We start from the raw sequence: 27,824 nt of genomic DNA, 5'->3' as shown, positions 1-27,824 counted from the left end.
TTGTTGGCGTCTTCAGAGAGTCAGTGGTGACTTAAAAATAAATTAAACTCTGTCATGTGTTACATTTCTTGCCTCATTTTCCTTTTCTCTCACTATTTCTCTGAATTCAAAGCCAACATTTATACATACAATTATAACTGCAATCAGACATAAAGGGCAAATTACACTCAACTGCAAAACTTTACGGGCTCTGTGGGGCTCGTGATACAAATTCAACAAGACTATGAACAAGATGAACATGAAGCTTTCTTATTTAATGTGACAGCAACAAGTCGAGGAAAGTACATCACACTTCTTGTTTTGGACAGTTTAGAAAAGACGACATGATGTTAGAACAGAGTGAAGGCTGAATTATACTTCTGCTGTAGAGGAGTCGCTCTTTATTTCATCCATCACTACCAATGCTAACGCTACGCTTTAGCTAACGTAACACTAACATGTAGCTAACGTCGCTAACATGAGACACGAATGGGTGCAGACAATCTACAGTCAGAGTACGAATGAGACAAGGTTGTTCATAGATTGCATTTTGAAATAGTTTACATGATCAACTGTAAATGTAATACTAGTTTACTTTTTTTATGTGTGAGAAACTCGCCAAACAAGTGTCTTTTCTGTGGAAAAGGTTAAAAAAATAATAATAATATCACTTAAGTTTAAAGATGAACATAATACTTATTCTCAGGGTTTTCAGTGAACACAAATTAAGTAATTTTATTTCTGCATTTCAGTTTGACTCCATAAGAAAAAACACAATTCATGTTAACTTTTTGGTTTTGAAGAAGTTACATCGCAGGTACCACAATGTTTGGATGCAGAAGCATGAGTCAGCCTTCACGATACAAAAGCAGGTTTGATTCACCACTCATGTACTAATACTGACATCAGTACAACACAGTACAAATACACAACACAGTACAGCGTCAATAAAGGTAAGAGCAGAAGGCAGCTTAGATTCAAGGAGTTTTGTTCCAACGAAAGATATCCAAAAACTACCTGAAACCTGCCGCATCTACCGCAGATGTATTACTAATTTATTACAGATTTTACAAAGTAAAAACTGTGTATCTTAACTTTGGATAAAACACTTTACTTTTCACAGCCTAAATTAAAACGTAAAAGGTTTGAAAATAATGATTTGTTTGCACAGTCATCACTTTTAAAATCCTGCAAGCCAACTGAGGAGATTATCGTTCATCACTTACTGCGCCACACTAGAAGCTTAGAAACACTATCAACAACATTTCTTAAGATGTGAACCTTCAGTTGACAAATTGTCCAAGATATTCACACATAACCGTCACGCCTCATCTGTTTAATAAAAGTAAATGGTAGGTTTACGGTGGATATGCAGCATTTTGGAATAAAACTCTTCGGTTACAAAGCATTCGTTTAAGCCCAACAATCCACGACGGGGCACATTTTAACTATCAAACATCTTCTTCCTATCGGACTTGTCTTCAATGTTCTTACGCCAGTCGCCCACATCGCGCAGCTGCTTGTCCTGTGAACACACATGATATTTCATTAAAGATAAACTACAGAAAAAGAGGGAAATAATCAGAGTGTAAAAAGATGTTTAACAAGAAATTACAAAGAGCGAGTAAACGGTGGCAAGTTGTATTTTCATGTTCACTGCTTTCTCAGAAAATACTCAATTCATCGGTTTTTATTTAGCGTAAAACTCAAACTGTGTCCTAAACTGGCCTCTAAGCCACAAAAACTATGGGACCGTAATCCTATGTTTCCCAGTATTACACTTACATTAATGTCAGACAGTTTAATATACTTGTAACATAGAGTTCTGCAGGGATGACGAATTTCTGTAGTCCAACAGGAAGTTAGTGTCACACTGGTTCCCTCCAAAAAAATCCAATGGATTTTGTATTATTGCAGAAAATAATTTGTGTGCCAAACAAACGTTTATGATTCTTCCAGGTTTTGTTCATCAAGATAATCTTCACTAATGAACTGCACTTTCATGATGTTTGAAGCGTAAAGTAAAACGCTAACGTTAGTCCATAGAGGAACTCCACCACGGTCACATGACTTCACGTCTCCTCCAATAAGCTAAAGGAGGACGAGTGTTCCAGTGAGGACAAAAACCAAGATAGCGACGGCCAAGATGCCAAACTCGAGGCATCAAAACGGGTGACGTCACGGTGACTGCGTCCATTTTTTTTAGACAGTCTATAGTTAGAATATGCTACGTAAAAAGGGTAAGTATACTAAACTGGTAAATATTTTAATATCTTTTATTAAACTTTAATTTAATGTCTTATTTTTATTTATTTATTTGTATGTGTATTCATGAAATAAATAACTCCAACTATTTAGGCAACGGTTGCAAAGATTTAACATTTGGGAACTAGTAGTTACTGGATGTAACTGCAGATCTATGAGTAGGTGCGTAGCCCTTTTTGGGCTTTGCTATTGGGTGCCCATGAGCCTCGATGGGGTTAACCACTAACGACGCCCGATTGAGGCCATAGCACGTACGAAATAGAACTACAAACACAAGGAATTGAAAAAAACGTTTACCTAACAGTACTAAAACAAGGCGTTATTGGCAATAATATAAAAATGTTAAGACTTCAGATTCCAGTACCAAACTTGGTGAGTACTATAGTGTTATCATAAATAGAGGCCAAACCTACAAAAATACAAGTTGTAATAAACCAGATTAATCTTTAAACCATTGCTGCAAGTCAAAGGAGGTAGCCTGTAAGAAACCAAGACAACAAACTAAACTACAGTAAAACAAAGTCGGTAGAATATTAATGTTCGTTGTTTTCGGACTGAAGTTTAGATGAAGCAGGCAGCAGCTCACCTCCTCCTTGACCTCCTTCTTGACCTGCTTCAGGTTGGCCCTCAGGTCCATGTTGACCGTGTGCTTGGAGCCCAGCAGAGCCTTCAGCATGGCGTCAGCAGACATGCGTACTTTCTTCAGACGGGGTCTCTTGAACTTTCCCCTCATGTCCACGATCTTTATGTTGAGGTCTCTCACCTTCAGGAGGATTCAGGACAGAAGAATATGCTTTATTATGGGTCAAATAATCATATATTATTGTGGTCATTACAGTTTTCCTTCGTCAAGGTTGAAATAAGTAATAAAGTTAAAATAAATAATAAAAAAACAATAGTTTGAAAAAATACATTTAGATGCGAATCAATCGCATGAGGAAAAAAAAAACATCCCGGGGGTTCAAGACCTTTACTCCAAAACTACCAATAGTTCAGTTTATTGTGTTTTCTTTAGCTTTTGTTGTCCTTGTGTTCAGCTGAATGTCTATTACCATCGTCCTGTAGATGTTCTATGTGTAGGTACAAAAAAAGAAACTTAAAAATGGAGTTCTACCAGCTCCTGTTATGTGTACAATAAATGTGATTCTGATAACTTAAAAAAAACAACTACAACAGCACATCGTGTATTTTCATCCTTCATTCTGCAAATGTATTATTTTGAATTGAGTTAATCTACAAAAGTAAATCAAGGCGAACGCCTCATAGAGCTGCTTCCTGACGTCACAAACAGACCTGAATAAAAAGTTTCTCACCTCATTGAGAACCAGGTTGAGTTTGAACTCTATGCTGTATCGCTCCTCCTCACTGATGTCAATCTGATCGTGGAGTTTCTTGCAAAGCTCCTGAAGAGAAAACAGGATTTTAATCATTTGTATGGCTGATTGCAAACTTTTAGCAAATTGATGTAACCATAGTTGGGCTAAAATATTCTCATCAAACCCACAGAACAGAGACAAAAAACATCGACTGAAGTGTGTGGCGGGAATTATGTTATTTGACAAAACATATGAATATGATATACGTCATATGTGTTAGAGAACGACTCTACATGTCTGAATGATGCTTTTATTTTGTAGAACGTCTCTTCACTAATAGATGTGATTTAGTTTAGTAGATGGAGAAATAAACTCTGTTCAACGGTTCAACAGAAAGAGACAAAGATCCTCTGATCAACAGCTGAATACGAAGAGAAGAAATCAGCAGGTAAAAGAAACAGGAAGCTGAGATTTAAATAAAAAACAGCTTCCTGTTTCACTGTCAAGAGTTTCACAATAAAAGCAGCCGAGAACAAGCTGGAAACAACAATTAACTTCGAACTTCACAATATCAACAGAAACACAGTCTAGAGTTACTGTTGGAACATCAGCTGAACTCAGTTTAAACCTCTTCAATCTATATTTACTGATCAATAATGAAACTAGTTCATCATTATTCTGTCATGTGACTCTGTGAGGAAGTTTAGATCGTTTGATTCAAACTATTTCAAATGTAAATAAAACATCTGGTGTCTGACTTATAATGTTTATATCTCTGTTCTTATTAAACTAAATACACTTTTCATAGGTAGTGCATCACATAAAGCTGACAGCAGTTTGTCCCGGTCCTGGTTCTGGTCCTGGTTCTGGTCCTGTCTCACCTCGAGCTCTTCTTTGGAGTACGGCAGCTCCAGAGGAGGACATTTATCAGTCAGGAACTTCTCCCTATCCCCGACCTTCACCCCGGCTTCAGCCTCCAACATGTTGGTGGCCACCAGCAGCATACATCCCTGTGGACGACACCGGCGTTTAAATATTTTAAGATACAACTTCAAAACAGCGTCTCTGCTCTTCTTCATCAATAATAAAATAAAAATGCACTCATCTCTTACCTTCAGAGTGTGCTTACGCCTCGCAGACAGTCTCTTCCTGCAGGTGAAAACACAAGATGTGAATCAGACTTTCGAGCTGTTATGTTACAAATTAATCCATAAATCTGTTCCAACAAAATACATTTTTGAATCAGAAACATGTGTTTTATTGTTCAAATGAGTTTTGCAGTTAATTACAGAATAGTCCATAAAATGTACAAAAGTTCCTCATTTGTTAACGAGTATATGAACCGAACAATAAACATATTGATAAATATCAAACTGTTAACTCACTCGGTAGCCATCTTGGCAGCAGGAACTGGATTTTATCTGACGAAAAAAACATTAAAAACCAGCATTAAAATGAAATTTGTACCTTTTGATTAATGATAAAAAAAATTAAAATCACACTTCGGATAAAGTTCTTAAAATGTAGATGCACAAATCATATACACGACCCCCTCTGGTTTACTGTTTCCTGTTATTAATACAGGTCTCACTAAGAGCATATATATATACTGTATATATATATATATATATATATATATACAGTATATATATATATATACGACACGGCAAAAGTACATTTAATTTAATGAATGAAAAGAATAACAACAACACTAATTTTCTTCTTCTCCATTTACAAAATCAGTCTTTGTGTGCCGACACCCTCAGGATTAACTTTCAACATTTTATGCATTAAATACTTCAAAAAGGCATTTCAAGGCAAACATACACAGAGACACACTATGTCAATAAAACCAAACTTCCTCCTATTTGTTTTGTATGAAACACGATGTGAAACACTTTCCTGATGGCAGCAGCTTAAAGTCACAGAGGACGTCATGTGTTGGCTTTTTTTTCTGAGGAGTTCAGTATTAAGAAAAACGAGGGATCTTTGTGTCGGCTTATCGTCCTTCAGGCCATTTGCGACATCGACAAAAGCTAATTTCAAGGATACACACATTTAACAACATTACAATCACCTAAGAGAATATATGGAAGACCCTTCAATGTACATTTTAACTGGGATTAAGCTCCATATTTCATTTTAGGATTGAAGCACAGCAGAGGGCTTCTTCAGTCTAAACCATGGAACCCTGTGAACTGCATTCTCTCTAGTGTCCACCAGGGGGCGACTCCTCTGGTTGTATAGACGTCTATGAGAAAATGACTACTTCTCTCTTGATTTATTACCTCAGTAAACATTGTAAACATGAGTTTATGGTCTCAATCTCTAGTTTCAAGTCTTCTTCAATACAGCATGATGTTCATTTAGTAAATAATGGTCCATTTAGAGTCACACAGACCATAAAGCAGGGGATGCTTTAGGGGCGGGGCTACACAGTGATTGACAGGTCTCTACCACGGCGTTGTCTGGTCTGGGAGTTGTCCGTGTGTTTTTACTTCACTAAAGTTAATTGTAATATTTTGGTCGCCTTAATTAAAAGTATCTTATTCAGCGTTCAGTTGTAAAAACTTGATTGCAAAAACCAAGATGGCGGCGGCCAAAATACCGAACTCCAGGCTTCAGAACGGCAGCCCGCCAACCAATGGGTGACGTCACGGTGACAACGTCCACTCCTTATATACACACCATGTGAGCGACAGCCAATCAGCTGACAGAGTCCTGCGACATATTGACCAGTGTTAAAAAGCTTGCTTTGTTTGCTGGTTTATAAATTGGTGTCCTTGTTATTAGTGTTTCATGTGTTCTTATGAAATGTACTGTAAATGAAATAACTGTATAAAATGAATAAATAAAGAACTTAATCTGCTCCGTCCTGCTGGTAGAGACTCACCTGTCTCACGTTTCATGTTCATGTTAGTTCTATCTTAAGACTTCAAAGTTAACTCCAGGACATTTAGTGGAACTGAACTTTGTAACCGAGGCCGCGTTAATGCCTTGAAGGACCGGACCGCTCTATTTTTAGCAGCGCGGCTCTGAGGGGATCTCGGTCCAGACACCTGTGGCACGCTGCAAAAATGCCTCCACGGCTATTGGACGGATTAGCATCCACAGAGGGTGACTCATGAGGACTTTGGTGATCCTCTCTGGCTTTTCTTCTTGTGCCACCAACGGGTTGTAATGTATTCTAAAGTCTCACCTCGTGGATTATTGTAGTTTTATTGTATTTGGGGCTCAGCCGAAAACCCATTTACTGTCTCCAGCTCGTCCAAAACTCAGAGACATATCACGACCATCCTTCCAACGCATTTTACGATTTTTAAACTTTTCCTTTTTCCTTTTAAAGCCCTACTTTTAAAGTCCTGTTTTTGTTTGTTTCCCAGGTTGTCTCGGCTCACGAATAAGATATTATATACAAATTATAGTGCATTACTTTTAGTAAGTTTAAGTACAAGCAGTCTGCACAACAAGTCCTCCAACCCAGACACAACTAATCAGGTACAACAGGTTTCAAACCGCATCACGGATGATTTATTTAAATGTTTTTTTATTGCTTTGAGCACTTCAGAGGAAACTTTGTTCTCCACCATTTTATTGAGAGAAACCTCAGAGAGCCGAGCAGAACGTTTAAAAGTAAATACAGTTAAACACAACCAACACTATCTAAGTCCTCTGATGTTACGTCAAAGTACCGGTACTACGACGTACGAATACTCAGTTACAAGTCAAAGTCCTGCATTCAAACTACATCGCAGTAAAATGTTCATTGTGATATGATACGTTACTGTTGTTAATGCTCCAAGTGGAGTTACTTTTAAATACTTATTAAACAGTTTAGTTTAGTCCAGTGGGTTCTAACCTGAGGGGTCGGGCCCCTCCGAGGGGTCACCAGATGGATCTGAGGGGTCCGGAGATGATTAAAGGGAGAGAAATTCTGATACTAGATATTTCTACATGTTTCTTCTCTGAGCCTCAAACAGTTGTTGAAATTAAACCATCGCCGCGGTTACACTTGTCCGGTCTTTTTAATGTGACTTTAGTGATCGTATGAGTCGGATCAGAACTCAGCTGTTTTTACTTTTAATGTTTTTACTTTCAGTGGATAAACACATTTCATTCTCTATAAACTCTTCACAATAGAAGTTATTTTAGCTGATTAATCTTCCTCGCTGCAGTTTTAGTCGACTTGTTTATTAAAGAGTAGCCGCGAACAATGCTACGCCATTTCGGTGATAAACACATTTAACTTCCTGTAAATTATTAAAAATAAAAGTAACTTCAGTTGACTTGCTTTATTGAAAAATAGCCGCTAACAAAAGCTACACTAATATAGGAAGTAAACACATTTTACTAAAAATTCTTCACAATAAAAGTCCCTGTTACGTGGTATTTTAAAAGCTTTTATTTTGAAGCAGCAGCCCCCTGGTTTCCCTCTCCTCTCTTCCCTTTGAGGAACTCCCATGTGGTTTGATGAATAGTCTGGATTGTGTCCACATGCTGCCCTCTCCTCACTGAGATCTGAACTCAGTGAGGACTAGACCGCCTCGCGATGTGGTCTGGCTGATCGAAGTGGATTGTGTTTTATAAATAAATCGTATGTTTCTTTAATTTAAAACTCTTAAGTCTGATTGTCAGAAAATGTAGTGAAGTAAAACTGAGATCAAATGGAAATACTGTTCTATCTGCATTCACACCTCCCATCAGGGTAAGCCGACCCCCTTTCAGGACCAGGTTTTCGAGGACCGTGAGGCCACACGGTGTTTGGCTGCTTGTGACGGAGCGGTGGATTAAGACTATACTATTCCTGGAGCCTCAGCTGTCCCTAACATCTTCATTATGGAGGAGAAAAAATAAAATAAATGACAGCGGGCGCGTCTTAAAAAGACCTCAGACAGGAATCCCAACACACATCGCCGGCCCACGAACAAAACAACGGGTCGCTCTGGAGACGGAATAATATCGGCAGGGTTAAATCTGGGGCCTAATTCTTTTTGTCTCAAGTGTGTGTGTGTGTGTGTGTGTGTGTGTGCGTGTGTGTGTGTGTGCGTGTGTGTGTAGGATTGTCTCTGGAGGGTTTAGCTGGGCGGGTTGGCGGTAACCCAACACCGAGGAACATCCCTCGGACGAACAAGACGTTAGCGCATACCGCAAAAAATAACTGGTTGTTGGGCCGAACAGTTGATCTGCTTCACACAGACAGAAATACAGACGAGAGGCCACGAAGGCATTTAAAGCCCAACCAGAGAAAAACACAGATATCTGGCTGTTCAGGGACACCAAAATAAAAGCTCCTCTATTGTAGGAATCTTGATCTTAAAAGACATTAAAATAAAATGTTACTGTTGCGTAAACATATTTAAATATAACTTTAATGTTGTCACGGATAACTTTAACAACTTAAAATACTGTCATGTAGTTTAAATTTATATTTATATTGTGTTTGAATCTTGTTTTTAAAAGACAATAAATAAAACGTAAATCATATATATATATAGTTTAATGTCTTGGCATGGCTAATTCAAACTATATATATTATATTTCTAAAAGGACGTTATGATGTCAGATTTATTAAGTGCAGTAAAAAGTAAAATACTTTCCTCTGAGATGTAGTAGAGTAGAAGTAGAATAGAACGGAAAAACTCAAGTGAAGTACAAGTACCTCGATACTGTATTGGGTTACATCAGTAGATGTAAAGTAAACTTCAGATACAGCAAAGACAAATGAATGTAATGTATTTTAAATGACATGAAGCTCCGTCTTTGTCATTCAGAAGAAGAATGAAACTAAATCTATTGTTTGAATCCTGTTGTTGTAGAATAAAACTTTAACGTCTGAATGCTTCCGAGGAAAACAGGCTAAATTTGGCGAGCGGGGATTAAAGACGAGTGTGAAGTGAAGACAGAGACTGAAGTCGGCAGCCGGCTGCAGATTAGAAGCAGGTTATTCCTCCGAACGCCCCGCGGTGCTGACAGGAGGATAAACACCGACGGGTCCACTTTCAGGTTCGAGCCTTGTAGTGGTGTCGCCTTTCAGAGAGACATGTCACCAGGCCGTACGTCACCGCGCTCAACCAACTACTCCTGGAATAAATCTCAAGAACAATGGTCGGACCAATAAAAGAAACCAAAAACTTTCCACGTTTTAAAATCGCGTCAACACAAAAGAGTATATTAAAGTCAGCTAATGCCAGTGAAACGTCAACTATTGATGCAAATCACTAAAACACTCTGAAAGAATTCCCCAAAACATCAAACATCTGCATTTTCCCGTTGCTATTGAACACCTTGATCAAAGAACAGCCAAACGTCACATTTAGGATGTTTTTTCACGGACAAAATTAGATTTTTGGACAAACGAAACATAAATTCCTAACAACCGTATACCGACCACATGAAGCATCTGTTCGCCTGCTGTCCTGCAGAAGAATGTGCACGCAAACAAAGAACAGAGAAAGAGTCCTTACTTTAGACCAGGCGGAGGGTTCAGCTCGTTAGACCGAGTCCCGACCGGACCGAGAGTTCAGAAGGTATATATTGCAATCTGTGATAGCCCTCTAAATCCTCCACTTTCTCTTTATGGAAGCGGATTACTGGTCAAACCAATGGGCTGGCAAGGTCATGAAATACAGTACAGTGTCATCTGGCCCCTCATTATAAATAACCCGCCCTTTAAGATTGTTATCTGTATTATCTTGTTTCATCCGGCTTCTGACGGAGACAACGCAGGAAAGTGATTAAACCACAGAGGCATTTTGTAATCAAAGGCTAATAATATTAAGTGTAAATGAAAGTTGCTGCCACAGAGTCAGACGTGTGAGAGGACGACTCTCTGTCTGAAGGATGCTTTTATTTTGTAGAACGTCTCTTCACTAATAGAAGTTATTTAGTTTAGTAGATGGAGAACAAAACGCCGATCAACGGTTCAACTGAAAGAGACGAAGATCCGTCGAGAGTTACATCAGCGGAACTAATCTCAGTTTAAACCTCTTCAATCTATATTTACTGATCAATAATTAAACTAATTCAAGTTCAACATTGTTCTGTCATGTGACTCTGTGAGGGAGTTTAGATCGTTTCATTTAAACTAGTTCACATGTAAATACAACATTTGGTGTCTGAATTATAGAGTAATATCTGTTAGTTATTATTATTCCACCGACATCAAGCTGTTTGAATTTCAAACAGTTTTGAAGACGTTGATGTAGCTGAAAGCTGATAATAAGACTTTAGTCTCATTATTTTCTATACTGATACAAAACAAGAAATGAAATCAATGTTTGTCCCTGTATTTAAATCAAAACCCTTTTCATTATATGTGGATTATGGATTATGTCTTTAATATAAAGGTGAACTCACAGTGTTGCTGTTGTTGCAGCGCGGCGGCTCTGAAAGAGACAAGTTAAAGTTAATGAGTCATTGAGTTAAGGTTGTTCACAAATACATTAATAAACGCTTATATGTCCTTATAGCTATTTTATTATGTTAAATAATAATATAATGTATAAATATACATTTTTAAACTTCTTATGAATCGTAAAAAAGGGGGTTAAAATAAACTGTTGAGACAAAAGGTGAAAATCAACCAAAACAAAATATTAATAAAATGATTTTAAAAGAACTTACTGACCTCAGATCTGTTTCTCGTTTGTTGATCGGATTAGTTTGGTGTTTTAAAGTCAGCATGAGGAAGATGAATATACTTCACAAAGTTCCTTTCAGGGTACAAATGTTTTTACATGACATTATTTGGAGTCATATTTCTCACGTCAACGACGTGTTGAAGACGACACCACGAGAGGATTTACACGTCATGAAACTGCAACAACCGAGAAACTTTAACTCGGGTTATGTTCACTGCTTTTTAACGCTCTCACGACTCGTTAACTTACATCCACCTGCTCTATCGATCGTGAGCATTACAATTCAATACATACAAATTCAATTCAATTTATACATACTTCTGTAAAAAAAAAAAATAATAATTATTACATTTGTAGTGCATCAATTTAAACTCACAGTGAACTATTACCCATGAAACCTCCACACATTTATTGATATTATGTCTAATATTATTTAATAATTGTTCTTTAAAGTAATCATCATGGCACTTAAAAAGCTATCATCTAGTAAAACAAAACAACTTCTAAGAGGCGACTACTTCCCCTAAATGATGCTGTTGTCAGAGGAGCTCTCCGCCTCCGATTTAGCTGCTAGCTAACGTTAGCTAACGTTAATTTTAAATACTTATATAATATGCTTAAGATTTAACTTGGAGATTCAAAGTACTCAATGTGGGATGTAATATATCAATAATGATTTAATTAATATTAATTGTACAAACACCTAAGTGACTGTTTCATGTGTTAGCGTATCACGGTCCAGCTAGCTAGTTTCCTTAAAAGGTGCTAAATACGAAATTCAGAGCATTTCTCATTGACTCCATAAGGCTCTCAACATGGCGACAGCTCAGCCGGCGGCTCATAGCTAACAGTGCTAATTTCTGATTTCTGCCTTAATATTTTGATTCCAGTTGTCAAATTTGGTTTTCTTTTACGACAAATAAGCACGACTAAAAAGGGCTCCTTCAAACAGTTAGTTTATTAATAATTAATATATTTGTGCTATCTAAACGGTCTGCCGGTCAATACAAAAACAGAGACTTAAGATTCTGCAGCTTTGTTACGAGCTGATTTAAGCCTCGGTCTCAAACATCTTCTTCCTCCCGTCCATGCCGGCTTTGTCTTCAATGTTTTTACGCCAGTCACCGACGTCTCGCAGTTCTTTATCCTGAAACACCAAAGACCCAAAATCAGAGCTGGACCACGAGGCTTTTATCAAAGTTACAGGCAATGGTCTGAATAACACAACTGGTTCAGTAGTCCTACTTTACTTTAGACTGAAGGACTAGTTAGGTTTAGCTTGACTCCATCTTTTTAACTATAATTGTTTTAATCTGCTATATAATATCTATAAAGTCACTGTTAGGGAAGGTTGGTGGAACAAATAAATATTGATTTCTTGGGTGACAACAAACACTTGTATGGACTTCTCAGAAATATATTTAATTCAGAAAAATTAAACTAGTGTTAAAGGCATTACAACAGGTCTACCACTCTACAGTATGTGGAACCTTCTCTGGAGACGTTTCTGAGATTGACGGTAGAAGAAATATGATTTTTAGTTCCCACAATGTCTAAAAAAGATCAAATCCAGAGTGTAAGAAGTTACAAAGATCTATCACATCATTGGAGGAAGAATTCATCTAATCCGGATGGTTCAAACATCAGATTAAAAGTAAGACAATGGAATAAACTCTGCAGGTTTCTATAGAAAACAGTTTCCATCACTACTGTGAGTTGCTGCTCATTCTCCAGCAGAAGCTCAAACTATGTAAAACCATGTGGACATGGTGGAAATATGACATTTCTGTTTCAGGTATTAATGTGAGGAAGGTTACGGTCTCCGCATCGCTCCACACACATCTCACGTTTTCAGCTCTAAGTCTCAGTAATTCCGATATTTTTATAAAACGAGGCCACTTCCTCACCTCCTCCTTGACCTCCTTCTTGACCTGCTTCAGGTTGGCCCTCAGCTCCATGTTCACCGTGTGCTTGGAGCCCAGCAGAGCCTTCAGCATGGCGTCGGCCGACATGCGGACTTTCCTCAGGACGGGCTTCTTGAACTTTCCCATCAGGTCCTGAACTTTGATTTTCAGGTCGTCGATCTGGAAGGTGGAAACAAAGCGGCCACCACGGATGAAAAGTTGATTCTGGATTTACTACAAATGCCTTGAACACGCTACAAAATGACATTAACAACCTAGAACAGCCGAGAAAAACTCTCAATACGTTCAACCTTTTTTGGGCCATGAAGTTTTTTTTTTATTCCATTTACTACAATTTAAAACTACGATTTAATTACACTGCAAAATGAACAGTTCTTAAAGCCTCACCAGTTAAAAATGGAGATAAAGATGTAAAATTTGGAGACTCTGGAACCTCCAAACGGTGTAAAAATAAAGTTACGACAATGTTTGGTAGCCAAGCAGGAGTTTGAAGGTTCTGCAGGGGGTGAAATGATGAATAATTCTACCTCCTTGTTGGCTTTATTAACTTTCATATCCAGGTCGTATCGCTCCTCGTCCCTCACGTCGATCTTGTGGTGGATCTCTCGGCAAAGCTCCTGAACACAAACGGCAGCAAGATAGTCACGATGACAAAACGACGCACCGTGGACCACAAACATCCCCGTGTTTCCTCAAATCAAAGGCCGGTTCATTCTACTATGGACGTCTTCTGCCAAATTCAATACCACATACAAAATGCCCGTATTAATATACCGATCTACTCAAGCTAAGAACACTAACTGTATGTTCTATGGAGGAATAAATACTGCAAATAATCTTCTGCTGATATAAACCGATCACTCATGACACTGAGCTCAGAACTGACTGCATAACAGGCAGCCCAGGATCACGGTAGTAACCAAGTGCAATCTATTGGTTTGGTGTGCAGGGACACGGAAATGTCTGTTTTTAACTGTTGACTTAACGACGTAATATCATCCCGAAAAAAAAGTTGTAATAGATTACAATAGATTCCATGTCTGTTGTCAGGACTCACCTGCAGCTCCTGCATGCTCCTCGGCATGGACACAGGAGGACAGGTCTCTGCCATGTACCGGCCCCTCTCCTCCTCTCGCTCCTTCTCCTCCTCCTCCAGTAAACCTTTGGCGATGGACAGCATCAGACTCTGCCCGACAACAGCAGCACAACATCAGATATTACTGAACATCAACAGGAAGAGGCCTCTCTCTGTTTTTGTGAATGTAAAGACATGTTTGCCAGTTGCTGTAAATTAAAAAAGTGACCACTTTTCCATTTTTTATTATTTTCAATTTGTTTTGTACAACACTGTAAAAAATGTTAAAGAGAGATATTTTACCTTCAGGTGATGCTTGCGACTCGATGACATCTTTTTCCTGAAGGGTTTGAGAAAACGTTTATTATCACGGATCTCTACAGAAGCGTGTTACGGCCATTGCAGGTAAAAAAATATATGAATATATAAAAAAATATTTACAATTTCTAAAGGTTCAAATTGTAAATTTACAAGAAAACACTTTCTCTGAGATTAAACTCACATATTACATATACATATACAATAAGATGTGGTTGTGTATTATTCCTGCAGTGGATGACTTCATCAAATTATACTTTGCAATCAGATTTATCAATAAGGAAATGCTCTTGATTTGATCCCAAATGATCATAAACATCCGGACTTTGAAGAGACTTTGCTGTGAGGTCTTCATCAGAAGAAGAAACAACACCATTTGAATTTTTGTTCTCATAGAATTTGTGAATTCTTTCTCGTGAATTTACCACTTTAATCTCAGGAATTCTAATTGTTTTCTCTGAATATTTCTGTTACATTTCTATAATCCTGTTTTAAATACAATATATGGTTCTTCTGATTAGATCGTATAGATTACTTAATAAGTTTAACTTTAGTGTTATTGGTCCAAATTAAAATATATACATGAACACAAAGATGAATGAGACCCAGAATCACTCACTCCGACATCTTGGCGTTTTTGGCTTCAAAACCTGCAGAAAAACACAAGTTTCCATTTGAAATGGTTTATTAGTATACATATAGTATACAGTATATTAGTATAGTATTTGAAAATAACAGAAAAGTCATTAAGTATGAAGCGGACAGGTGACACAAACGGATGGGAATAGGAAACGGTGAAGACGGGGTCAGACTCAGAAATAATAACTCTACTTAGAGGAAACGGGACACCAGCAGGGGGCTTCAGCCGAGGGAAAGACCTCGAGTCTAAATCAGGACAAGGATCTGGGGTCCAGTTGTCCCCTCCTGGGCATCCTAGTCATGAAAGGTCTGTCTCTGGAAGATTATCAGGAAACACTCGACACCTCCTTCGTCGGTGCAAACATCTCCGCAAATAGAGACCGTGCAGAACAATCCAGATCGACAACAACTGCATCCAAACGGAAAGCTAAAGATGCGCCAATCTTTGCCGAAATGTCTAAAATACATCACAACAATGATTTCTCCACTAATGCTGCATTCACAAGGCAACCTCCGGTTCTGCTGGGTGAAGTCAAAGCTTCATGTGTTAAAGCTGCATTCTCTCTAATGTCCACCAGGGGGCGACTCCTGACTGAGGAATTTTAAAAGGAAAACAACATTTTGGGGGTTTTGGGGCCAATGTTACAAAATCAGACTTTGTGTCGTCCAAACACAAACATCTCACTCAGTTTTTACAAAATGACATTTTCATGAGTTATAATAGCCTGATTGTGTTTCATTCGTCTAATGATGCTACGTTGTTACTCGTTAATTGTATTGTAACATTTTACATTCATATTTTGTAATTTGCATGTTCAGGCATAACTGTTAGACTTGTATTATACACAATTATTTAAAGATGAAATAACTTCAAACAGGGTTTTAAATTCCTTATACTTCAACCTTTTACTTGATTATCCATATGTAGGTTTTGCTGCTCAGACATAAACACCTGATCAAACATAAAGTTATCAATTTGAAGCAGAGTATCGTCAGCGTAAGTAAATCTTTGTCATGTGTACATTTCTTAAGTGCCATAACTTTTCATAATCAGTCCTCATCTTCTCATAATTGTTTGGCAACACACATAATAATGAGCTTTTCACTGTAGCTACAGACACAAGAGGTTCTGTACAGACTGTCAGTTATTAACGTCACCAAACAAAACCAGAATACACATTTCTGACTTCAGTGACAGTTTTATCCTCCTGAGATGATCTGATTGTTCTTCAGCAGGAAGACTTTCTCGAGGAACATGATGAATGTGGAATATTATGACCTGAAATCACTAAAGCTCCAAAATAAAAACAATGGAATCTTTTGTTGGCGTGAATCCTCAACCTGCGATACATTTAGCTGTTACTCAAACTGATACATCATTAAAGTTTTGTTCCTTCTACAAATACAAAATGAGATGTTTTTATTGCAAAATGACTTTTATCCAAATTCTGCAAAACACATTCATTAGTTGTGTTGTAGCTTGAGACCAGCAGCTCACATGTACATTTGTACTACGTTTACATTATTAACCATGTGTCTATGTATTTGTAACTTTACGCCAAGCTTTTTTTATTTTTTTATTCTCTTGGACAGATTTTTGATCAGTGAATGAGCACAACTGAATCAAACATGAAGCTGTCAGATTAATAACAGACTCATTCTGAGCTCTGACATATTAAAATGTATTCAAACACATTAATAAACACTCAAGACTATCGCTTCACAACTCCAGAGTCCATTTACACAAACGCACCTCATCACACCTGCAGCATCGACCCCCTGAACGCAGAGTATGAACCCCACTAACAACCAACACCTCCTCAGTGGACTTCACCACCCGACAGCAACAGTTTCTAACAAGCTGCTCTGCTTGTACATTCAAAGACAACAACCAAAAACACGTATTTACAGAACTGCGTGACGACGGATCCAAAACGCTCGTCCATGAAAAAAAACAATCAGCAGAAAAAGATTTCTCACCGTTTTGGTTCGTGGACGGAAGCAGAAGACTTGAGAAGCAGCTCGGTTTCGCCCACTAGAAGTTGGTATATATTGCATTCCCCGAACGCAAAGGAAACCCCATCTTTCTCTTTATGGAAGTGGATTTCCTCTCAGACCAATGGGCTCACCACAACCTGAAATCTTATATCCGACCCCCACATCTCCTCCCTATCGCAGCATTATAAATAACCCTTTCTTAGATTGTTCCACTGATTGCATTATTCCTCCCGACCCCCCAAAAGGAAGCTGCTCATGAGCCAAAGAACACTAACTAGATAGAGAGATAGACTAGATGAAGAGATTACTAGTATCCTATAAGAACACTAATAGAAACAAGGCTGGGCTCCATGAAGGAAAGTGATGAACGCTGAGAGGACGGCAGGTGGAAGGTCAGAGAGGAAGTGTTGAGTTTCACGGCGGTCATTAAGACGCGCTAAGTGGACGCTGTTCACCGTGAACGTTACGGAGGAAGATCACAACGGATCGATGGCAGCAGGAGAGAAAGAACTAGAAGAATGAAAAGGTCTCAAGATTAAAAAAGACAAGTTTGTTTCATTGTTTTTTTAAGCTCAAAACTTGTTTACACAGAATTAATTAAGAGATTTGAACAATTTACAAAATAGGCCCATTTAGTTCCTCTTGGCCTCCGAAGATCGTTTTGAGTTATCGGCTGAATTTCCTCGCTGACGGATGATTGATGGACAGAAATACAGCGAACAGTAGTGGTAACAGTGGACACCAGTAACCTTCAGTATCAATATACAATATAAAATGGGAAAAATTCAAAGTAAGAACATAAATAACTATAAATCCATAGCTTGCACAAGTGAGAAACCTTGTGTTTTAGTGTGAACGTCGTTCTAAACATCGAGATGCTTTCCTGACGGGCGTGAACGCAGGGAAGCATCTGCTCTGTGCTTCTCTCTGAGGGAGCCTGAATCTAACAGATGGAGGGTTCGGTGATGGCGGCTGGTGACAGACAAACTGCAGCATGTGAATCCACGAATACACAAACGAGACCCTGAAACCACAACCACGACTGTACCGGGTCATCGTGAAGTCAAAGTAGTTCTACTGAAGTGGATCATCTGATGTTGGCTCTGTGCTTTCACCAGAAATCTGACGACGTTGCACTTTTAAAATTGGTAGCTAACATCTCAAGCTGATCAGTTGAGGTCTAGAAGATGAATGAACGTCTCCAATGCAGAGGCAGCTAGTTGTTGCTCATCACAGGTGGTTGCAACGTATTTCTTTGTGGCTCTTGGGGTAAACTGCTGGGGGGGGGGGGGGTTTAGGATACAGGACTAGATCTTCATGTCCCGTCTCAGAGACGTGGTGAGAGGACGCAGCCGAAATAGAAAGAATTGACGTCACCCAATGAAGTGGACGGCAGATTATAGTGATGACGGACGGACTCAAAGCAGAACTCTACGGAGTTCTTCTCAAAAACATCTCAACTCGACGGCCGTGAATTAAACAGTAACTGCTGAGTTTAACATCGAGTTCTTTACGCTTTTAGTTTCTTACCAAAGAAGCAGCTCGTCAGAGAAACCTGTAAACAAACTCATCTGAACCAGTTTGATTTATTTTAGGATTATTGTGGTGGTACAGCATGTTCCACCACAATAATCACAGAGACAGGGACACTTCGTTTTACAATGTCGTCTTAACCACGTCTTAAGAAACAGCTGTTTCTAAACATGCTGTGCACAAATCTCGACAGAAGTCGTCGTGTGAAGATCTAAAGAGAGAAGTTTAGAACCAACATGATCTCACAGAAATACCTGAAAGAACCGCAATCTGTTCAAATACGCTCCGTTACTTAGAACGTGAGCGGAACACAAACCGCTCTGCAGACAACCGAGAGAATTAAACCCGACTGAAGGTTAACCATCACTGTGTTTGTGGAACAGTTTGAACTCTGGCAGAGCAAAGTGTTCAGCTGATACGATATCTTTCTCTACTTCGAACACCTTCAGTCTGCCTCGTACCTTCACGTCCCTCATTTGCTAAGTCAGCACCAAACAAGCGTTAAATACATACTTTTCTTTAATATTTCAACAGTACAAATTATATCCGACTTTAGAAACATGACATGAGAAACACATCGCTTCACATTTCTGAATATCATATTCATTGAGAACATTCTGGGCCACTGAGAAATCACCTGAGAGAACGAGTTAGCCCCGTTCAGATTGATATGATGGGACTTTACAGCGAGATAAAGCAAAATATACCGATACGTTTGTCTACTACAGCGCCACATTATGAACTATGTGGAGAAATATATATATATATATATATTTCCTCTTCTTCGGTCTCATCGCCTGCATTAGTTAAACACTGGTACAAATAGATTACAGCAAAGACCTTTTTTTTACACAATTGTCAAGTTCGTACTTTTTTTGCTCAAAAAATAAAAACATCCAAAAAAATATTCAACATTTTCACGACATATCGAGAGTTAAAAGTCATAGAAAGTGTGCAAATGTCACCAAAACGGTCACAAGACAACCAGATGAAGGTAGCGCACGTTTAGCTTCCTCTTCCTCTTCCTCTTCCTCGTGCCGCTCTTTAATGGACCAACGTGACGAACGTCCTGTACGATGTTCACTGAGGCCCATCAGAACTAGATCACTATCAAATAAAACAGTTCAATGGAACGAAAACAAACCATTGCAATGTCACCGTTGTCCTCTTTAGACCAACAGCGTGATGTTTGCAGGCAGAGGTTTCATTCACGAGTAGAATAGTTACGGGGAAACATTTTTAAGTTCCATAGATGAGCGATGACGTAGCGATAGCTAAACGCAGCCGCCTCACAGAACCATCACGAGGCTTCACTCGCTAACTCACGCTGAGCTAAAGTGTCTCGAGAACAAAGTTCAGATCAAAGTCTCAGCCGCATCATTGAACTACAAGTAATATCACAAGATGACCAATTTCACTCTGGTGAAGCACATTCCGTCTTTTGTTCCAAAGTAGGCCCAATGAACGTGGCATTCTGCAGTTAAGACGTGCGGTGCGTCGGTTTTATTCAGTTTTCAGGATGAATTCTATTGGAAATGTAAACTGCATTTATTTATGGAAGCATGAATACCAAACGTTCTGTAATGCATTTACTGATTTCCTGTTTGATATCACTGTTAAGTTGAATATTTTGGAGTTTGTGGTCAAAACGAGACCTTTGAATAATCAATACTAATAATACTAATAATAGCACTGTTGTGTGATTATTCACTGATTTGAGATATTGTCTGGGGAGAGTTGTGATCTGGATTGTGTGGTGTTTGTGTTGTACTAATGTAAAGTTATCAGTAATCAGAGTGAAGCACGGAAACACTTTGATGAACTTTACCTCCGGCTGCTGTGATGAGAATGTAAACGTCTCCCAAAAAACAAGAGTTCAAACTAAATAAAAAGGCAAACATTTGCATTTTGGACAACCCGGTGACGAGTGCAAAATCATCTCTCGCAGTGTTTAGTGGCACCGACACAATAATACTGATAATCCACGGAGACGAACATCCGCCGGCTTCAACGTCACAAAGTCGGTCTGAGCACCACCGAAGAGATTCAACCAGAAGGAACGCGGCTACAGAGTCCTCACGGAGGACGAGGACGGCCGCTCCTCCTCCACCGAGTCAGACTCAGAGAGAAGAGAAGAACCGGCGTGAAGCGGTCGAAGCAGGTCAACAGCAGGTCAACAGCAGGTCAACAGCAGGTCAACCGCAGGTCAACCGCAGGTCAACAGCAGGTCAACAGCAGGTCAACAGCAGGTCAACAGCAGGTCAACCGCAGGTCAACCGCAGGTCAACAGCAGGTCAACCGCAGGTCAACCGCAGGTCAACAGCAGGTCAACAGCAGGTCAACCGCAGGTCAACAGCAGGTCAACAGCAGGTCAACAGCAGGTCAACAGCAGGTCAACAGCAGGTCAACAGCAGGTCAACAGCAGGTCAACAGCAGGTCAACCGCAGGTCAACAGCAGGTCAACAGCAGTGTAATCCAGTCAGTGGTGATCGATCCACATCCTCAAACGTACAGAGTCTGTTTCCCCACTGACCACAACGACCACAACATCCAAACTAACTGCTTTTACCAGCAAAATATATTAGAAAGAAAAACTGCAAGTTCACACCTGGCATCAGAAATACGTCTAGGAATGCATCTCCTGTGACTCCAGAGTTTCTCTTTCACTTTAAGTTCAGACAGAACTCAGGCTGCAGAGGAACGAGGAGCGGTTCAGCTCTTTAAAAACTCACTTAAGGTACAAACCGTGGTTTCTTTAACCTAATGGAACAATGCTTTGAAGAACAGGTTCCAACTGTGTTTGAAGAAAAGATCAAAATCCACGTGTGAGTGATTTTGTCGAGGTCATACGGGTTTGTCCAATAGGATGCTGTATAGCAGCGAGTTTTACTCATTCTTCATCCTTAAAGGTTCTGAGCATATCTAGATCTATAGATCTATAGATATCTATGACAGTAGGATTGACTCCATGTGGCTCTCAACATGGCGTTGGAGAGACTAGTACCACACACATGTTAAAACAACTCAACAGTCCAGCTTGGCTCTAAGTGAGCTAACGGCTAACGCTAACGGAGGTTGCATCGAGTTAGATGATGAGTTCAAGCTCTGCTCAGTCAAAATGACTCTACGGTAAACAAAACCATCATCACGACGCGTTCAAGTGTATTCTTGTAAAATTTAGTTTTTTGGCAAGAAACTTGACGAAACATATTTGTTTGAAGGAGATTTTAAGAGGAAGTTATGACTCGTTTAACTTGCTAACGCGAGCTCTGAGCAGCTGATAAAACATCATTTAAACGACTAATCTCTGGATCTTAGAGCGGACTTTGGCGGTGCAGGTAAAGAACAAGCTTCCCAAGATGCATTTCAGCGCCAGGTGTGACCAAGGCCTCACACTAACCTAATGAGTAATGTCCCACCCTGTTCTGGAATGACATCAATAATCTCCTGAGATCCCCTGATTAAACACACACCAGCAGCACGGCATGGCACGCAACTGAAGCAGGAACTATATCAACTCTACAGCCAACACGAGCACACCGTTACACCGTTACACCGTTACACCGTTACACCACCACGCTGTGTATGTTACAGTGAAGTCTATTGCGTCTCCTGTTTCTGAGAATAGGGTCACAGCCGGGTCACATTTACAGGTTCTTTGAAGAGGAAATACATCAAAATTCATAACTTTTACAACCACTGAACTCAAGTGGGGACAATGATATCCAGTGGACGGGCGGTTGTCTTTAGGAAGATATCTAACACGGGAGGGTGAGGGCGTACAGAGTCAGGTCCACGCCACCTTGCGTGAAATAGCCTGTTTGAAGCACTCGGGGTCGGTGTTGCCGCCGGGCCGCAGCGCCCTCTCCAGGCTCACCAGCACGTTCTGGTGGCACTCCCTGATGTTCACCGGGTACTTGGCCCTCAGCAGCTCGTAGGCGGCGATCAGCCTCATGTTCTGCTTCACCATCAGGTACTGGATGACGCACGTCGGCGCCAGAGAGAAGCCGTCTCGACAGTGCACCAGGACGCGCTTCCTCTTCTCGGTGGAGGCGTCGATGCACTCGTTGATGTCCTCGAAGCAGCGCTGCTTCAGCTCCGGCACGTCTCCGATGTCCACCTTGAGGCGGGACCAGCTGTGGCGGGCGCCGCGCGAGCAGGTGCACGGCACGAGGTTGAGGCTGGGGCCCGGCTCTCCCGGCGCGCTGCTCATGTCGATGATGCCGTCGATGTTGTTGCGGCACAGGGTGCGCCCGTTGTACGCCGCGTTCAGGTTCCCGACGTAGATGTAGTCCGTCACTTTGGAGATGACCGGCTCGGAGTACTGGAAGTGTTCGGGGCCGCCGCCCGGCTTGGGCTCCGGCGTGTCGGGGCCCCTGGCGCCCGCCGGCCCGGTGGCGGCTCTCCTGCTGTAGTTGCGCAGCTTCTTGGAGCCGGAGCGGGACGGAGGGTTGGAGTCCGACTCGGAGCTGCTGTTCCACGGCGGAGAGAAGAGGGAGAAGCGGCTGGAGGACTTGCTCTTGTTGAGGATCTCCACCGGGCTGGAGGCCGTGGTGGAGGCCGAGGCGCAGAACAGAGACGCTCGCTCCAGAGATCCGGTGCTGCTGGCTGCTCCCGCACTGTGGGCCTGCTCCATCTGCAACACACACACACACACACACACAGTGTTTGTCGTCTTCACCCACATTTCAAAGACCCCAGATGTCCAGACGTCACGTATACTTGGACATGGCACAGTTTGCCTACCTGAGCTTTGAGGTTGTTCTTCCACTCCTGCGTCTCCAGAGCTCTGAAGCGTCCGCTGCTGTCGGAGGAGACCGACATGCAGAGGGGCCGGTGAGCTCGGGGGGGCAGCTGGGGGGTGAGGGCCACGGCGAGGGGCCGAACATCGGCGTGATCGCTCCTACTCATCATCAGGTTTGGACAGGAGCCTGAGGGGGAATCAGCTGGAGTTTAGCTTTGATTGTTTGGGGAAAGAGCTGAAGAAACGTGCACATTAAACCTGTTTGTGTCATTTACAAACAGCTCTCACTGGACCGCCACTTATTCTAGAACGCAGCAACAATACTGTTAACGTTACAGCAGCCAGCCATGTCAGACCTCACGCACTTCTCTGCAAGTCTGATGAAGTCGACACTGAAGAACATTTTCCATCGTTTAAGATGATGAAACAGTAACTTTCACATCACAACTAAACTCTGTTATTGTCCTTCAGTGTCAGACAAGTAGAACCAGAACACATTACAGGCAAAGACTCAACAACATCCACAACAAGCATGTATTAACAAGAACACAACACAGCCGTCGTATCACACAGAGCTGTACTTCTACATGCTGACTTTATTTAGCACTAGAATGGATGAAAGTTCCTTCTTGACGGTATGAATCTTAACTCAAGGTCTCAACACGAGCAGAAGAAATACGTCTTCATCCAAATGTTAAAGATCGTCTCCTTCATAGAAACCGACGCTCTGCTGTGTTACTTGAATGCAACACATGAGAGGCACAAACACACATGTTCACTCAGGACCACATGTTATGTAGAGGCTGATGCATCACACTAATGGAGGATCAACTTCACCTACCAGCACATTGTGAGCGGGCGATGCACTGAATCTGCAGAGTGTTGTGGGAGGTTTTCAACTGGCTGAGGAGAGTTCTCACTACACCTGCAGAGAGAGAGAAGTCAGCCTGCAGCCGAGCCGAGTGGACAGCAACGCTGAGCTTCATCCAGTGAGGAGAGGACGCGAGGACACAAATGTTTATCATAGAAACATATGACAAACATATGACGAACACATGACGAACATATGATGAACATATGACGAACACGAACATAATGCCAAACATATGATGAACATAATGCCAAACATATGATGAACATAATGCCAAACATATGACGAACATATGCCAAACATATGATGAACATAATGCCAAACATATGATGAACATATGACGAACACATGACGAACACGAACATAATGCCAAACATATGATGAACATAATGCCAAACATATGATGAACATATGACGAACACATGACGAACACGAACATAATGCCAAACATATGATGAACATAATGCCAAACATATGATGAACATAATGCCAAACATACGACGAACATATGCCAAACATATGAAGAACATATGATGAACATATGCCAAACATATGACGAACATATGACAAACACGAACATAATGCCAAACATATGACGAACATATGACGAACACGAACATATGATGAACATATGCCAAACATATGGCGAACATATGACAAACATGTGAAGAACATATGATGAACATATGACAAACACATGACGAACATATGATGAACATATGATGAACACAAATGCAGAAAATATCAAAAACACACCTTGATATTACAGTAACATATAAAACTACACAGATATAGTTTTATAGTATTTTTTCATATATTTTATTGGAATTTTTCTATTTTATGTTTCTTGACTTTTGCACATGTTTGCTTTCATTTATTTTTATTTCCTCTTAATATTTGTATTGAATGCACCAAAACACCAAAGGGACATTTCTATATATATCCACACATATAGTAATAATAGTAATATTTAAGATAAAAAAAAATAAAATAAAAAATACGAGAATCTTATGACGTAGAAGACATTGCTCATCATAAATATATATTATGATTTTTAATATAAATAACAGTTTTGAGGCCTAAATAAACAAGTCTCACCGATCCGTCCATTCTGCCTGCAGAGCACCTTTCTATCCAGCGGCTCGTGTACATCCGGGTCTTTGTTGTTCCACTCTTCTTCTTCGGCTTCCATGTTCCTCCTCCTGCAGACAGAGGCACAAACACACCCGGTTCGTCATCTTTGGCATGCCGCGCGACACCTCAGCTCCATCGGACGGACACATCCCATCGGCAGCTAGCTAGCTGAGCTAACTAACTAGCCGTCGCTCGTTAGCATGGCTAGCCGCCGTCCGCTGCTACCTCTGCGGGTAACAGCGTATTACTGCGCCTGCGCGTGAAAGACCAACTACCACAGCAATTGTGGTTCAATTCTTTCCCTGGAGTCAGCCTCCCAGGTTGTGTTAAAACCTCATTACAGACTACTAATCAAATAATACAGGTTTAACGTTATTACGATGGAGCGAGATATTGTTGCAGTTCAGCTCTTGTGAATTAAAGCACAAGTTATTCGCATCTTGAGAGGAAAAACTAACCTGTAAGGCTTCGCTCTGCGGTGTAACTAACACTCTGTAGGGTTGCTCGATACAGATACGGGCATCTCTGAAAAAGGCGGAGTTAGTCAGTTTCTCAATGAATTAAATTTCAACTGAGCCGGTTTTGTTCCCTAACGTCTGATACAGTACATTAAAACTAACGCCTCAAACAATTCAACGTCTCAAGGATATTATATATATAATGATTAAATCTAATATTTAGCAAATTAAAAAACACAATTTGATATAATTACAGTAATGATATTAAGGTGAAACTACAGATAAAGTTTTATAGTATTCTTTCAAATACATTTTATTGTAATTCTTCTATTATATGTTTGTGTCTTGACTTTCGCAGATGTTTGCTTTTATTTTTTTATTTCCTCTTAATATTTTTATAATATCATATTTATACATTATATATTATATATATATCTTAAATTTCTTTACTTCTACTCATGACATTTCAGCGTGAAATGTTCTACTTTTTACTGCATTATATGTATTTCATACATATATTAAATAGTAATATTTAAAATAAACAATTAAAATGAAAAACATACGATGTTTCACACGTCTATATGTTGTTAGCAGTTCCAACAAAGAGATGTTTCCTCCTCTAAATATTTTAATTTAAATAACTCTTCGAACAAATAAAAACATTAGAGAAAAGTTAGAAAAATAAAACAACAGTTGATATATCAGAGCTTAGTTTCTTCTTCTCTCTTCCATTGATCGTCTCACGACCCCTCAGAGTTATCTGGTGACCCTTTGGAGGGGCCCGACCCCTATGTTTAGACCCACTAAACTAAACTATCTGATGTGTTTAAAGTAGATAAAAGATCTAGCATCGATGCTTCAGTATTAATAATCTCATTTATTATACATCAGTCACAGAGGAAGACGTCCTGCAGAATGAGTACTTTTACTTTTTATACTCAGAGTACGCTCACAGTTCTACTTGTAATGGAGTATTTTGATATTGTTGTATTAGTTATTTCACTTAAGTAATGAGTATAAATACATTTTTCCACAACTTTCACATTGAGTGTTATCCAGGAAAAGTTGATTTAATCTGATCCCATAAAATAAATATGAGTAAAAGCAGCAACTCCTCACATGAGGAAATATTTGGCATTTTTTTAAATTAAAAAATTTTAAATAAAATTTTGATAAATTACTTCAAAATTTGTCTCTATTTCCAAAAAACGTCATTGTCAGTTGATGAAATACTTAACTGACAGAACACATCAGAGCAACGTTATGAAGATCAACGGTTAAACTGTCCACTGTGAGAGAATATTATAATAATTATACATTCATGTGAACTTAAATCTGCACAGAAACAAACTTACAGTCTGGTTTAAATACTCAAAGCATCCTACACAGCTGTCACATACATCACACATTCAGCTTTAGTTGTTAAATAAGCTGCCGAATAAAGAAACGCTTTAAAGAATAAAGCTAAAGAAAGCTGAGATATCAGTAAAGGACTCACCGTGTGTGTGTGTGTGTGTGTGTGTGTGTGTCAGCGGACCGACTGAAGGTCTGAAGAACAATTATCTGGGAGCTGATCTGGAGCCTGTTTCTTCTTCTTGTGTTTAATTGGATGTCCGGGGTTCTCTCTCCGGGTATCTTAGTAACCCACCGAGCCGCTGATGTCACGGCTCATAATGAAGTGTGAGTGTGTGTCTCTGCCTTTTGTCAATAACCAGGCCGGGAAATTCACAGGAGATAAGAGCGACAACGAGCCACGTCTGCACCGACGCGCTTATTATCTCCCATCAAGCCTCAAATTATTTTACCTTTACGAGCGTTCACTCTGTGGGTTTCAGCTTTAGTCTCATTTACATTCAGATCCCCTAATCTGGACATATACAGCAGTTATATTTATATTTACCACATTATTATTTATACTTACTAAAACTG

The 27,824-nt window shown here is 39.9% G+C and overlaps 2 protein-coding genes across 2 annotated transcripts; both read right to left on the bottom strand.

Annotated features, from left to right (window-relative positions):
- Positions 1 to 228: 228 nt before the first annotated feature.
- On the bottom strand, positions 229 to 15,160 carry LOC306698938 (uncharacterized protein). Its single transcript, XM_079163439.1, has 12 exons — positions 15,138 to 15,160; positions 14,504 to 14,540; positions 14,183 to 14,311; positions 13,653 to 13,742; positions 13,108 to 13,284; positions 12,258 to 12,347; positions 4,946 to 4,977; positions 4,673 to 4,709; positions 4,442 to 4,570; positions 3,558 to 3,647; positions 2,831 to 3,007; positions 229 to 1,504 (listed from the first exon to the last, which is right to left on the bottom strand). Exons 1-12 carry the CDS (start codon positions 15,143 to 15,145, stop codon positions 1,424 to 1,426), a joined length of 1,077 nt encoding a protein of 358 aa, XP_079019565.1. The 5' UTR covers positions 15,146 to 15,160; the 3' UTR covers positions 229 to 1,423.
- A 4,047-nt stretch (positions 15,161 to 19,207) lies between these two features.
- LOC306698502 (uncharacterized protein) lies at positions 19,208 to 25,534 on the bottom strand. Its single transcript, XM_079162820.1, has 4 exons — positions 25,402 to 25,534; positions 24,274 to 24,357; positions 23,435 to 23,619; positions 19,208 to 23,324 (listed from the first exon to the last, which is right to left on the bottom strand). The coding sequence occupies exons 1-4, from the start codon at positions 25,493 to 25,495 to the stop codon at positions 22,476 to 22,478; spliced, it is 1,212 nt and encodes a 403-aa protein (XP_079018946.1). The 5' UTR covers positions 25,496 to 25,534; the 3' UTR covers positions 19,208 to 22,475.
- Between the last annotated feature and the right edge of the window lie 2,290 nt (positions 25,535 to 27,824).

Source organism: Pholis gunnellus, assembly GCF_910591455.1.
Source record: "Pholis gunnellus genome assembly, chromosome: 7".
Taxonomy (NCBI): Eukaryota; Metazoa; Chordata; class Actinopteri; order Perciformes; family Pholidae; genus Pholis; species Pholis gunnellus.
This window is presented reverse-complemented; position numbering and strand designations above follow the sequence as displayed.

Excerpts from the sequence above, each read along its gene's own strand:
- LOC306698938 (XM_079163439.1), bottom strand. Across the intron at positions 14,312-14,503 it reads GTCGCAAGCATCACCTGAAG|AGTCTGATGCTGTCCATCGC; the intron begins GTAAAATATCTC and ends GTTGTCGGGCAG. Across the intron at positions 1,505-2,830 it reads AGAAGGAGGTCAAGGAGGAG|GACAAGCAGCTGCGCGATGT; the intron begins GTGAGCTGCTGC and ends GTGTGTTCACAG.
- LOC306698502 (XM_079162820.1), bottom strand. The coding sequence starts at position 25,495 with ATGGAAGCCGAAGAAGAAGAGTGGAACAACAAAGACCCGGATGTACAC. Across the intron at positions 24,358-25,401 it reads CAGGCAGAATGGACGGATCG|GTGTAGTGAGAACTCTCCTC; the intron begins GTGAGACTTGTT and ends CTCTCTCTGCAG. Across the intron at positions 23,325-23,434 it reads AGAACAACCTCAAAGCTCAG|ATGGAGCAGGCCCACAGTGC; the intron begins GTAGGCAAACTG and ends TGTGTGTTGCAG.